Consider the following 13,922-nt stretch of genomic DNA (forward strand, 5'->3'; position numbering starts at 1 on the left):
AAAAACCGCAGAGATGATCAAATACCACCAAAAGAAAGCTCTATTTGTGGGGAAAAAAGGACGCCAATTTTGTTTGGGAGCCACGTCGCAACGACCGCGCAATTGTCAGTTAAAGGGACGCAGTGCCGAATCGCAAAAACTGGCCAGGTCCTTTACCTGCATTTTGTTCCAGGTCTTAAGTGGTTAAAGGAACCTATTTAGAATATAAAAAACAAACCTTTACAGCCCCTTTAAAAAAAAAAAGCAATGTCCCTTGCCAACGCTAACGGTACACTGGCCTGCACAGTAAAACGTTGCCTTCTATTGTGGAGATAATATGAACCTTGCCTCAGTGGTTAGGTTCTAGCTCCCTCCTTGTTTGGTTGATGTCTATTTTTAATGGTCTAGAAATAACGACGTTTTTTTTTAACCCAATTATTGTTAAGCCGGCCTTGCCTACACATGATCGTGAAAAAAAAATGCTCTAGCAAAGCGCGGTGATGTACAACACGGACGACGGCACTGTAAAGGGGAAGTTCCATTCGGATGGCGCCTCCCTTGGGACTGCTTTTGCTGATTTCGTGTTGGTAAAAGTTTGGTGAGAGACGATTCGCGCTTTTCAGTCCGTTACAGCGTGATGAATGTGCCATCTCTACCCGCTCCGATCCGCCAAAGTGTGACGGAGGAAAAACCTATTTTTCCTTCCGTCTGGCGGATCGGATCGGGTGAACACGGACATACGGTCCGTGTTCATCCAATTCCCCATAGGGGGGAGCGGAGAAAAGACAGGGCGGTCCCTGCACAGTGTGCGCGGACCGCCCTGTCATCCGCCGGCTCAGCGGGGATCAACGGAGCGATCCCCGCTGAGCAAGCGGAGGTGCACAGGGCCCTGATCCGCCCAGTGTGAAAGAGGCCTAACTGCATTTTGCTTTTCTGTAGGCTTTGATGGAATTTGTTTACTAGATCCACTCTATAGAATGTTTTCCATGATGCTGCATCGTAATTTGGCTTCTTCTCTTCTCTAGGGCTCCTAATGGTGATTACAGCACAACTAGTTTACAGTCAGTGAAAGACGATGTTTTCATCAATGTGTTTGATGAAGTCTGCTTTGATATTTTAGAGGTAAATTGTAAAGTTTATTACATATGTTTAGTTTGTTATACCCTTTCCTATAGTAGTGTATAACTATTTCTCAACTTTTTTATTTATGGATAAAATAAATATAACCTCTTTCAGGATGATCGGGAGAGAGGAAGTGGCATTCATACACGAGTCGAGAGACACTGGCTTGGATCGATCCGAATTCCATTTACCACAATTTATTTCCAGTCCAGAGTAAGTGAGAAACGACAGATCTACATATGTGGAAGGGAAAAACTAGTAAAAGTGTGATGGTTTGAGATTTCATAAGGGATAGAATAGGATAAACATCACCAAAGTCGGGAGAGGGTCTTTTGAAAGCTGTGACTAGTTTTAAAGGAGTTGTAAAGGCAGAAGGATTTTTATCTTGGGGCTCTTTCACAAGGAGCGGATCTGTATTGATCCGCTCCGTTAGCCCGTTTGGCTCAGCGGGGATTCCTCCGTTAATCCCCACTGAGCTGTCGGCGGACAGGGCGGTCCCCGCACACTGTCACCTCACTGATGTGCGCTGATTAGGCAGCACTGACGAGGCTGCACTGGTGGGCACTGACGAGGCTGCACTGGGGGGCACTGATGAGGCTGTATTGATGTCAGCATGTATGAGGAATTGACTCATAACCCTGTGAAAGCTGGCCATAGACTAGTAAACGTTGGTGTGATCAAATTAATGCTCATTTTCGAAAATTTGAAGGAGCAGGATCGAAAAATGTTTCAAATTTTTAACAGTGAATGTGGTTTTCATATGGGAAAGTGTATTCATTTCAAAATCGAATGTTAATAGCAAATTTACTTTCAAATGACATTTGTGAGGTCTGAGAATAATTTTCATTGAAACTTTCACTTCATTCAAAAACCTACTAGTGTTTGGCCAGTTTCTCAGAGGTTCCATACATAGAGAAAATGAGCAAAATATATTAATATGCAGTAGATCCCAATTATGTATCGTCATATGGAAGGCCTGAGATCACCAGCAAAGCCACTTGTAAATAGTTTGTATTGGTCTCTCCAAACAGGCGCAAACACAAATATCTTTCTTCAGCAAAAGTAGAGGAAAACGGTTGTTCATAGTACTGGTGTAAAGAAAGCCTTGGTCTCCGGAGAGTCCACACTTGTTCATAGCTGTGAACTACTCCACACTACGGCTGCATTCACACTTCGGCGTACAAAATCGCGGCGTTTTGTACCGCGATTTGCGGCGACAAAACGCCGCGATTGTGAATGCAGCCTTCACCCCCTCTATGGAGATGGTTCACATCTCCTATGCCGAATGCCGAAAGCCGCCTGAAAAAAAGGTCCGGGACTTTTTTTCAGGCGGCAGGCATGCGGCGTTCGGCATTCGGCGTGGAGCTGTGAACCATCTCCATAGATGTGTTTTCGTCCCTCTGGCGTCTCGGGGCTGCTGTGGCGTCACACTACAGGCGACAAAACGCCTAGGTGTGAATGGGGGCTACCTGCTGCTTCTTTCCTGCTGCTTTTCAAGACTCCCTTGCATGTGGCTTAACTCCTTCAGGACCAAAGTCCCTATAATCAGGGTTTGGAGGTTCTTTCCCACAAAAATACTCTCTGAACTTCCGAATTCCCGTGTCCCAAATGGGGAATAGAAATCAGTTCTCTCCTCCCCAAGCAGACCACCCGATGAAAGGAAATATTGGTTATTCTGGCCGAACCATCCTTCTTTAAGGTCTCCTAACAGCGCCTGTTTAGATCTGGAGACACCATGATACATGAGAGACAGGTTATGCATTCGTGTGGTATCTGCTTTTACTGAAAAAGTCATACAGTATTGTAACCCCAAGTGGGACAGGGGTTAACGCCGTTTAACCACTTAAGACCCGGACCATTACGCAGGTAAAGGACCTGGCCGGTTTTTGCGATTCGGCACTGCGTTTCTTTAACTGAAAATTGCGCGGTCGTGCGATGTGGCTCCCAAACAAAATTGGCGTCCTTTTTTTCCCACTAATAGAGCTTTCTTTTAGTGGGTATTTGATCACCTCTGCGGTTTTTATTTTTTGCGCTATAAACAAAAATAGAGCGACAATTTTGAAAAAAAATCTTTATTTTTTACTTTTTGCTATAATAAATACCCCCAAAAAAGATAAAAAAAAAAACATTTTTTTTTCTCAGTTTAGGCCGATACGTATTCTTGTACATATTTTTGGTAAAAAAATCGCAATAGGTGTTTATCGATTGGTTTGCGCAAAATTTATAGCGTTTACAAAATAGGGGATCGTTTTATTGCGTTTTTATTAATAATTTTTTTTTTTTACTACTAATGGCGGCGATCAGCGTTTTTTTTTTTTTCGTGACTGCAGCATTATGGCGGACACATTGAACAATTTTGACACATTTTTGTGACCATTGTCATTTTCACAGCAAAAAATGCTATAAAAATGCATTGTTTAATGTGAAAATGACAATTGCAGTTTGGGAGTTAACCACTAGGGGGCGCTAAGTGTGACCTCATATGTGTTTCTAACTGTAGGGGGTGGGGCTGGACGTGTGACGTCATTGATCACCTTTCCCTATATCAGGAAACAGACGATCAATGACAGCGCCACAGTGAAGAACGGGGAAGGTGTGTTTACACACAGCTCTCCTCGTTCTTCAGCTCCGGGGACCGATCGCGGGACTCCGGCAGCGATCGGGTCCCGCGGTCACAGAGCTTCGGACCGGGTCACGGGCGCGCGCCCGCGACCCACGGCTGGGCACTTAAAGAGGACGTACAGGTACCTGCTTGTGCCCAGTCGTGCCATTCTGCCGACGTATATGTGCAGGAGGCGGTTCTTAAGTGGTTAAGATATTCCATTCCGAACCCAAGACAGCTTATCGACACTCCACAATCCGACGAACATGACCCATACGGATTCCCCCAGAAACGAGACGCACAGCTCTGTTCTCTGGTTCAAAACGAATAGACACTTTAATGAGGAACTCAGGCTCTTTATATACAGTCAGTAACCAAGAATGAACAATGAATCAACTGCACCCACAACATTATACAATGGTGCCTAACGAGCCCCCCTCAATACACATCTTTTAGTCAGACCTTCTGACTCCAACTTTGACATCTACATGAGCTAATTAACTAATCATTTACCCAGACAAGGTGACTCTGAGATATGACCTTTCAAGAAAAACACTGCTATACAATACACATTTCTTTAGTAGACATAATTTACATGAGCTAATTAACTACAGCTGACAAGTCAGACATCTGACCTTTAGACTGTGCTAACTCACAACACACTTCTATCATCAATAGAACTTTCACACAATACAGTGTCAATTAGCATAACACAATGAAAGGTTCTTAGAACCCATACTAAGATTCATTTACATCACAGTAGCAGACTTAATTACCTCAGCAAGCTTTATAGTCCAGGTAGGAGGACCGCCGCTCCAGGTGAGCACAAGCAGGTAATCAAATGTCCACTCAGGAATCACACGGGTGCTGGCAATGCGTAGGATTATGCAGATAAGAGAATAGATGGACAGCCGCACTCCAAATAGGTCTTTTAAAAGGAAGACGTGCTCTTTATTTAAAAAGGAAAAATGCACAGCATACAAACAGCAAGCAGTGGGATGAACAGCTGACGCGTTTCGCATTAAAAACTAATGCTTGGGGGGCGTGGCTTGGCTAGGGATGTAGACGGTCGCACGTCCTGTGAGCTCCGCCGAAACTCCGTCCGTTTATCCTGTTAGCGAGTCCCCTGTGACTCGCCATCGATCCTGTCTGCTACCTCAGCACCCCCGGTTGCACCGAGCACCCTTGGAGGCTTCCATCCCGGCTCCGGAGTGATGTCCCGACGGAATCCTGCAGGCCGCACGGCCCCGGCCCACGTGAGCCAAGATGGCGGCGCCGCACAGTCGGCGAAGGAGAAGTACAGGGCGGCTGCCCAGAAGCTGTTCTCCCCGATCAATACCTTTGAACTGCTGGAGGTCCCCGGGGAGCCCGAGGACAACCGCAGCGGCTCCCAGTCAGATGCTGACGACACAGTGCCCTTGGAGGACCCATCCGCGCCAGTGCTGCCATGGAACGCAGTGAGTATCTCACCGGGGTCCCACGTGCAGGGATCGGTTGAGGCCTCAGGCTCGGACGGGCCTGAGCCCACGTTAAGGGACATTTTTGCCGCTGTCACGGCCTGTAACACCTCGGTGTCACACCTAGCTGCGGAGCTTAAAGGGGTAAAGGCTGAAATGTCTTTTATGCGGCAAGACATGCAGAAATTGCGGGATCGCACCACTGATGTTGAGGGCCGTGTAAGTGTACTAGAGGACGACCTGGCTCCCATGCAGCGAGAGGCCCATGCTCAACAATTGATGGTCGCCAAACATGCGGCAAAAATTGATGAACTTGAGAACAGAATGCGCCGCAATAATGTGAGAGCCATTGGAATCCCTGAGAGGATGGAAGGGAAAAACCCGGTTGCGTTCATAGAGCAATGGTTATTAGAAAAATTTGGCAAAGAATCCTTCTCCAATATGTTTGCAGTGGAGCGTGCACATCGTGTCCCTTTAAGGCCTTTACCCCCTGGGAATCCCCCCCGGGCGTTCCTGTTTAAACTGTTACACTATAGGGACCGGGATGTCATTCTGTCTAAGGCGCGCACTTTGGGAGATGTGTTAGTGATAGACAACTCCAGGATCTCCCTATTCCCAGACTTTTCGGCAGAGGTGCAGAACGGCGCGCCCAATTTAATGATGTAAAGAAGCGGTTGCGCTTCCTTGAACTGCAATATGCCATGCTATACCCTGCCCGGCTGCGAGTGGTGGCCAGGAATGAAGTGCATTTTTTTGAGAAACCCGCCCAGGCTATGCAGTGGATGGATAGGGAGGAAAGGTCTTTGAGAGAAGAGCAGGGGAGAAGACGCAGGAATGAGTGACGGATGCCTGTCTGATGTGTGTTTGCCGACCAGACTGTATGCCGGAGGGTCGCCAACGATGTTTCATTTCACTATTCTACCAAGGCGGAGGACTGTTTCCACGGGAAGTGTTTACACTGTCTGGATAAGTACTACTCCACCCCGATAAAAGACCTGCTAATTGCGGAGGCCTTTATGCTGGCTAGTGAACTTAGCCCCCTAGAAATGGGTCCCTCGTGGACACGATGGTTCTTTATTTGTTTTTTACTTTTTTTTCTTTATTTGAAGTTTTTTGAGTTTAACATTCGTCCACTTGGACGACGTTTCCACAGTCTGCCTAACTTTTGCCTCCACAGGTTATGCCCAAGGTGCCTGGACTTGGTCATTAGGAAGATGTTTATCTGTCTGCTGCACTTGCCACAGTCATGGACATGTTCTCTTATATTATTATTTTTTGCCCCAATTTATTATTTTTTTGTACTAATTTTTACCCAGGAAGAAAGATCCCTACTACTTATGGGGCTGCCAGGATTGCTTTGTTTAGTATGCATTTCTACTGTACCTGTTACAACTATTTATGAGTATAAGAAATGGCTACGCAGTGTATACTAACTAGTTGGAATGTAAGAGGTCTGGGAGATAAAGTGAATCGTTTGGCAGTGGGTCATGTGCTTAGGCGTTTGAGCTCCTCTGTGGTGTGCTTACAAGAGACCCATATGCTCCGGGATCAGGAATCACCGTTCTCCCCTAGACTATATGGGTATCAGTATCACTCTACCTTCTCGTCATACGCCAGAGGGGTTAGTACGCTTATTGGTGTGAATGTCCCGTTTGCCCTCACCTCCTCCCTTATAGACCCTGGGGGTCGCTTTGTTTTTTTGCTTTGCACGTTGCACGGTAGGCAGTGCATAATTGCTAACATGTATATACCACCCCCTTTCTCAGTGGAGGTCATTAAGACCCTAGCTACCTTTCTGTCACGACACCCAGGTATCCCCGCTCTTGTAGTGGGGGACTTCAATAATTTTTTATGTGCCAGACTTGACAAGTTTTCTCCGGGGGCGGTGGCGACTACCCCGAGAGGGGACCAGACGCCTTTTGCTCGGCTTCTGCAGGAGCTGGGGTTGAGGGATGTCTGGAGGTTAGCCCACCCACTGGAGAAATGCTACTCATGCCACTCGGCCTCGCATAGGGGTCTATCCAGGATTGATCTGGGTTTGGGTAACAGTGAAATGCTTCCCCTGGTCTCGTCCGCAAGGTACGAGGCTAGGACCGTGTCCGACCATTCACCTCTATGTATAGAGCTACTTGTATCTAACAGTACTAAGCGTACCTGCTGGAGGCTTAATCCATTTTGGATGTCGCTGTTTCCAACCCCAGACCCCATTCGCACTGAACTTGTGAACTTTATTCGAATTAACAGACACTCCACGGGGCTTGGTGTCCTTTGGGACGCCCTAAAGGCCTTCATGAGGGGTCAGTTTATTAGATCCATTAATACCATTAAAAGTGGGACAAGGTCCTGGGAACAATTTGTCCTTCGGGAGGCTGAGAGGGCTGAGTCAGCCTATGTGGACTCCCCCTCTGAGAATACCGAACGAGCGTGGAATGAGGCTCAGAATATGGTTAAACATGTGACTTTATCTAGAGCTGAAAACAAAAGATTTTTCCTTCAGCAGAAATACTTTGAGGATGGGGAGGGCACTGGGCACATGCTCGCTATGATGATACGCTCACAGAGGGGCTCGGCCCATATAGAATCAATTAACAATGCCTCGGGGATAACAGTGTCATCCCATGTGGATGTTCTGTCCACATTTAAAGATTTCTATGCTGATGTGTATTCTTCTAAGGTCTCGCCCACGACGGAGGAAATTTCCTCCTTTTTGGACCAATGTCATCTCCCGCGTCTGTCGGCCGGGGAAGTGGCGCAGTTGAATGCGCCGCTCACGGCGGACGAGTTGCTGGAAGCTTTGGCGCTCTCCTCTCCCGGTAAGTCTCCGGGCTCGGATGGCTTGCCGGCGGAGGTTTATGGGCGATACTCAGATGGACTAATACCCCTGTTGAAAGAGGTATTCGTAGATGCATTTGAGCGAGGCTCCCTGCCTCAATCTATGAACGAGGCCATAATAGTACTGTTACTGAAGCCGGGTAAGGATGCCCAGTGGGCAGATTCTTATAGACCTATATCACTATTGACGACTGATGTTAAACTATTGGCCAGAGTGATGGCTACAAGGCTAGCGAAAGTTATAAATAAACTCATACACACTGATCAGTCGGGTTTCATCCCTTCCCGATCTACTGCTATTAATATTAGGCGCCTTTTCCTGAACTTACAGATACCTGCTGACAATGAAGGACAGAGAGCGATCCTGTCATTAGACGCTGCCAAAGCTTTTGACAGCGTCGAATGGCCCTATCTGTGGGAGGTTTTGGATCGCTTTGGGTTAGGCAAGAATTTCATCAAATGGGTACGCCTGCTGTATGCTGCCCCCACGGCCAGGCTACGGGTGAATGGGGACCTCACGGACCCCTTTCCTTTGTATAGAGGCACAAGGCAGGGGTGCCCTTTGTCACCCCTGCTTTTTGCACTGGCCCTGGAGCCGCTGGCGGCGTTAGTGCGGTCCTCCCATTCGATAGCTGGATTTCAGAGAGGCGAACACATAGAGAAGATCTCACTCTATGCGGATGATACCCTATTGTATCTGGGAGATGTAGGCACTTCCCTCACAGCGGCTATGGAGTTGATCCAACACTTTGGCTCCTTGTCGGGTTTCTCGATTAACTGGAGCAAGTCCGTTCTTTTGCCCGTGGATGGCCCGATCGGGTCGCTGCCAGTGGTTGCAGGATCCCTACAAGTGGTGGAATCCTTCAAGTATTTGGGGGTTCAGGTATCAGTAAACTCACAGAAATATTTAGAAGAGAATTTACTACCCCTTTTTAAACGCTTGCAGTCGACTTGTAATACCTGGTGTAAACTCCCGCTGTCCGTGATAGGACGAATCAATTTAATTAAAATGGTGTGGGGCCCCCAGCTTCTATACATTATGCATAACTCCCCTCAGTGGATACCCCGTCGGTGGTTTACCCGGATTGATTCCTTGTTTAGATCATTAATCTGGAAAAAGAAAGTCGCCCGTATCCGTTTGTCTACACTGCAATACGGCAAAGACCAAGGGGGTGCTGCTGTACCCAATCCTAAATTTTACTTTTTCGCCTCCCAAATGCAGCACCTATGTGGCATGGGGCGGATTAATAGCAAGGACTCCATTGACACGCTGTTGCGGGGTGGGTCCGGGAATGCGTCGGTTTTGGCTTGTTTGGAGGCTGGGTTCCCACACCTTCCACGGGCAGCACCCACGGTTGTCCTCCTTGGAAAGCTGTGGTCCATGGTTAGGTCGACTGTGGGCGTTTCGGGATTTCTTGCGGACACCCCTTTGTGGGATAATCTAAATTTGACAGAAGTATCCAGTCTTGAGGGTTTCGTATCTTGGAAATTAGCAGGGATCCAGAATATTGCTCAGATCTACCATAATGACACACTTAAGTAATTTCAAGACCTACAAAATGAGTTCGATTTACCTAGACATCAATTCTACAGATACTTACAGCTCAGACATGCTTTACAGGCCCAGGGTCGGACATCTGTTTTGCGACTATCCAGTCACAGGCTGATAACAGATGTTTTCCATGGTAAAGACAAAAAGGGCATGATATCTCATGTGTATTCCTCCCTCTTGTCGTCCATACAAAATTCAGAGACATTACCATGTAGGAGAGGCTGGGCGGAGGACCTGGGGGACATTGACGGTGAGACATGGGAATCCTGTTTACAAGCGGGGCCTTTGACCTCAGTTTCACAATCGAATAGATTGTCTCACCTGTTTCTGTTGCACAGGGTCTACCGCACACCCATTCAGCTGTAAAAACTTTTGTGTAATAATAAAAGTAGAAATGAAGACAAGCTCCATAAAAAATGTCCATAAAAAATGCCGACAATCTATTGGTAAGCCCTTGAGAGGGATTACACTTTGAAATGAAAGGGTGTGGTGTGTCTGTGTGTAATGATTCAATACATGTCAAATTTGACAAGTGAAAATAGAAATAGTGAACGGGAAAATAGTTAAAAGGATAAGTGTATTAAATCTGTCTTGGTAAAAAAAAAATTAAAGTGAAATGACGGCAAAAAAGTGAAGGAATGTGACATATATATATGGGAAAGAAAAAATCTTAATATGGGAGTAAAAGGGATGCTTCGTACGGAAATTTCCCGATGCGAAAGCATACAGGTGGCTACTAAGTAAAGAGATTTATATATATATGAGTTGTAATATGTCATATGATGTATTTTGTCCAAAGGGCAAAAGCAAGTTTATTCAATATGATAAGCAAGAGAGCTTAGTGAAAATTAATAAATGAAATGCCTGTAAATATAATGGCGTGACAAAAGAGTGAATAAAATGCAAATTGTGAATAAGCATGAAAAGAGTATAAATTTAACCAGTAATGGTATACGTATATTATGATGTGTGGGACCGTGAAAAAGTTTTGTAAAGTAACAAAAAGTAACAAAGTTTCAAAAGGTTTGCATCACTGAGGGAGCATAACATCCTACAAACATGCATGTATAAATGCAAATGAGAATAATCATTTGACTCTGTGCATTGAAAAAAAGGGGGGGTCCAATGAGACCATGACAATGCAGCACAGAGAATGTAAGATATGCATGAAAATAGTTAAGAGGACGAGATACCTAGAAACCCTGGAACTGATAATATTACCATAGGTGTTCAAAATATGTAATCTTTTTTGTATCATTTTGTTTTATAAGTAAAATAACGTAAAAGAACGGAGTAGAACCCTCAAACTCCGGTGGACAGTATTTGATTTATAGTCCACATCAGCCAACACACAATATATATATACAATGGCCGGGATTCAGAAAGGACTTACGACGGCGTATCTCCAGATACGCCGTCGTAAGTCCAAATGAGCGCCGTTGTATCTATGCGCTTATTCAGAAAGGCAGTTACGCCTGAATTTGGCCAAGATACGACCGACATAAGTCTCTTACGCCGTCGTATCTTGGGTGCATATTTACGCTGGCCGCTAGGGGCGCTTCCGTAGATTTACGCGTTGAATATGCAAATGACCTAGATACGCCGATTCACAAACGTACTTGCGCCCGTCGCAGTAAGCTACGCCGCAGTAAACTACGTCCGGCGTAAGTTTACCCCTCATAAAGCAGGGGTAAGTCATGTTAAGGTATGGGCGCGGGAACAGCGTCGTATTTTACCTAGTTTGCATAAGTCGTATGTGAATGGGGCTGGGCGTAGGTTACGTTCACGTCACAGGCATTGAGCCGGCGTATAATAGGGAGTATATGCGACGTGATTCTGAGCATGCGCTGTTCGTTCGGCCATGCATTTACATGGGGTCACGCTTCATTATAATACAACACGCCCACTGCCTTGCTACTTTGAATTAGGCGGCTTACGCCGGCCCAATTACGTTACGCCGGCGTAAATATGGGAGCAAGTCCTTTGTGAATACAGTACGAGCCTCTCTATGTTACGTTGGTGTAGCGCATATCAGATGCGCTACACCGCTCTAAAGATACGCAAATGTATCTGAATCCCGGCCCCTATCTATACCGCATTAAATGTGACTAGCACAGACCATAGTGGGGTTCTCATTCACCCTGTGCCCCTATTAGAGACACAGGGTGATCTACACATAAGAGGCATCGGTGAAGCGGAAACAGGAGTATCTCATACTTTCTAAGCGCTTCTGGATTCCACGGGCCCTCCCGTTACAAGTATATATTGGTTTACAGAACAAAATAAAGGGGCTGTTTTATGGTTACATGACTATGAAACAAAACAGGTTTTGTTCATCACTTAACAGAAGATGGATACCTGGTCAACTGAGGTTAAAACCCGGATTCCAGGCTTGACCAACAACAACATAATGGGGGATGTGTTGTTATACAAACATTCTTACATACCTATACAGATACATAGAGATAAAATACAAAAGGAAATATACAGTTAAGCCAGACATAATACATTTCAGATGGCGGCGTAATTCATATAAAATATTACAATTATTTCACCCGAGAACCCCTCACCCTGCATGGGTGAGAACCCCTGACTACTAGCAATGTCTCCAGTGCTTTTCCGTAAAAGGGTCACCAAACTCAAATAATGGGGAAACATCCAGGACACATTCCCGGCTTCCTGTAGAGCAGTGGTCTCCAAACTGTGGCCCGAGGGCCAGATGCGGCCCTTTACTTGCCTTTATCCGGCCCTTGGTGCTCTATCCCTCCCAATGATACAAGACACTATTCTGCCATCTGACACCGATAATGGGGCACCATTTCTCCCACTGACACCACTAATGGGGTACTATTCCTCCCCCTAATACCAGATGTTTACTCCCACTGATGCCAGGAAAATGTTCACTCCCGCTGGCCAAAGTCCGGCCCTCCAAAAGTCTGAAGGACAATAAACCAGCCCTTTGTTTAGAATGTTTGGAGACCCCTGCTGTAGAGCATACTTGTCAATGAAAGAAGATGGGTGCAGTCTTGTATAAAAGGGACAAATCTTATACATTTGGGGAAAATCTTATACATTTTCTGTTTGGTAACTGCTGATTTACAGATTGATGGAACATTCCGGATTGACACGCCCCCAGTGCTTTTAGGATACAGTAAACAGCGCAACGTGGGAAATGATGGAGGCTATGAATCAGTCCGAAGCCTGAGCCAAGGTTCCTTCCTAACCCTCTTTATTACCATTGAGCCTCAGCTTGTACCTGGAGAGCCCATCAGGGAAAAGGTAGTTATCATACACTGGGTACCTACTGTACTGTGTTATATGTGTGTATGTGATGTTCCAGCATTGTTCTGGTGTTCAGTAAATTGGACTGGACATTGAATGGATTGTTTATGCAAAGCAATAGAACATGTCATATAATTGCCTTTGATTTTGAGACTCTGAATTGCCAGCTTCTGTTCCCTCTCTTTCCCTTACTTTATTCATGTATTCATTCTTGACTGCTGCTCCTCTCTGCCAATCCCTTCACTGGCTTCCCCTACCCCACCATGTAAAATTCAAAATGCTAACCACAACATACAAGGCCATTCACAACATCACCCCTATCTACATCACCAACCTCATCTGCAGATATCGCCCAAATTGTCCCCTCCGCTGCTCCCAGGACCTCCCTTGTTACCTCCTCTCATGCTCGCCTTCAGGACTTCAGGGAGCCTCTCCCATCCTCGGGAACTCCCTGCCCCGGTATGTCTGATCAGCTCCTACCCTGTCCACCTTTAGGAGATCCCTAAAAAAAATATTCAGGGAAGCCTATCCCACCTAACTGCCCCGAACCACCCCCATCAAATCATTCTCTGCAGCTATTATGTTTTGTACCACCACCCCCTCCCATTAGAATGTAAGCTCTATGAGCCGGGCCCTCCTATACCTTCTGTATTGAACTGTATTGTAATTGTGCTGTCCCCCCTCTACATTGTAAAGCGCTGCGTAAACTGTTGGCGCTATATAAATTGTGTATAATAATTTGACTGCTTTTTGAGCTGTGTGCACTTAATTGAGCTCGTCACAAATATCTCACGGCTTCTTTGACCTATCTTGCTGTGCCTCAGTTTGACAGCAGAGAAGAAGAGAAGTTACTTCAAGCTGCCGAGAAATTCCAGAGTGAAGCCGCTTTAAAATTCCCGAAGCGGCAGTGCCTGACCACCGTCACAGACATTAATGGAAGTACAGTCTTCATCACTCGATACATCAAGGCCTTACAACCTTCACAGGAACTTCTAGAAGCCAACCCCAATAATGTACAAGCAACATCAGTAAGTACCACATTTCTGAAGGAGAGACTGTCGGTATAGCCCTAATCTGTGTTATTGTAGGATAAAGT

General features: G+C 46.0%; 1 protein-coding gene across 1 annotated transcript in view; it reads left to right on the forward strand.

Annotated features, from left to right (window-relative positions):
- The window catches only part of CC2D2A (coiled-coil and C2 domain containing 2A), a 196,974-nt gene that overhangs the window by 148,526 nt on the left and 34,526 nt on the right, over positions 1–13,922 (forward strand). The window contains exons 26-29 of the mRNA XM_040335450.1: positions 1,005–1,101; positions 1,216–1,314; positions 12,647–12,823; positions 13,651–13,854. Coding sequence (XP_040191384.1) covers positions 1,005–1,101; positions 1,216–1,314; positions 12,647–12,823; positions 13,651–13,854 — 577 coding nt within the window. The remainder of the gene's footprint in view (positions 1–1,004; positions 1,102–1,215; positions 1,315–12,646; positions 12,824–13,650; positions 13,855–13,922) is intronic.

This window comes from Rana temporaria, chromosome 1, assembly GCF_905171775.1.
Source record: "Rana temporaria chromosome 1, aRanTem1.1, whole genome shotgun sequence".
Taxonomy (NCBI): domain Eukaryota; kingdom Metazoa; phylum Chordata; class Amphibia; order Anura; family Ranidae; genus Rana; species Rana temporaria.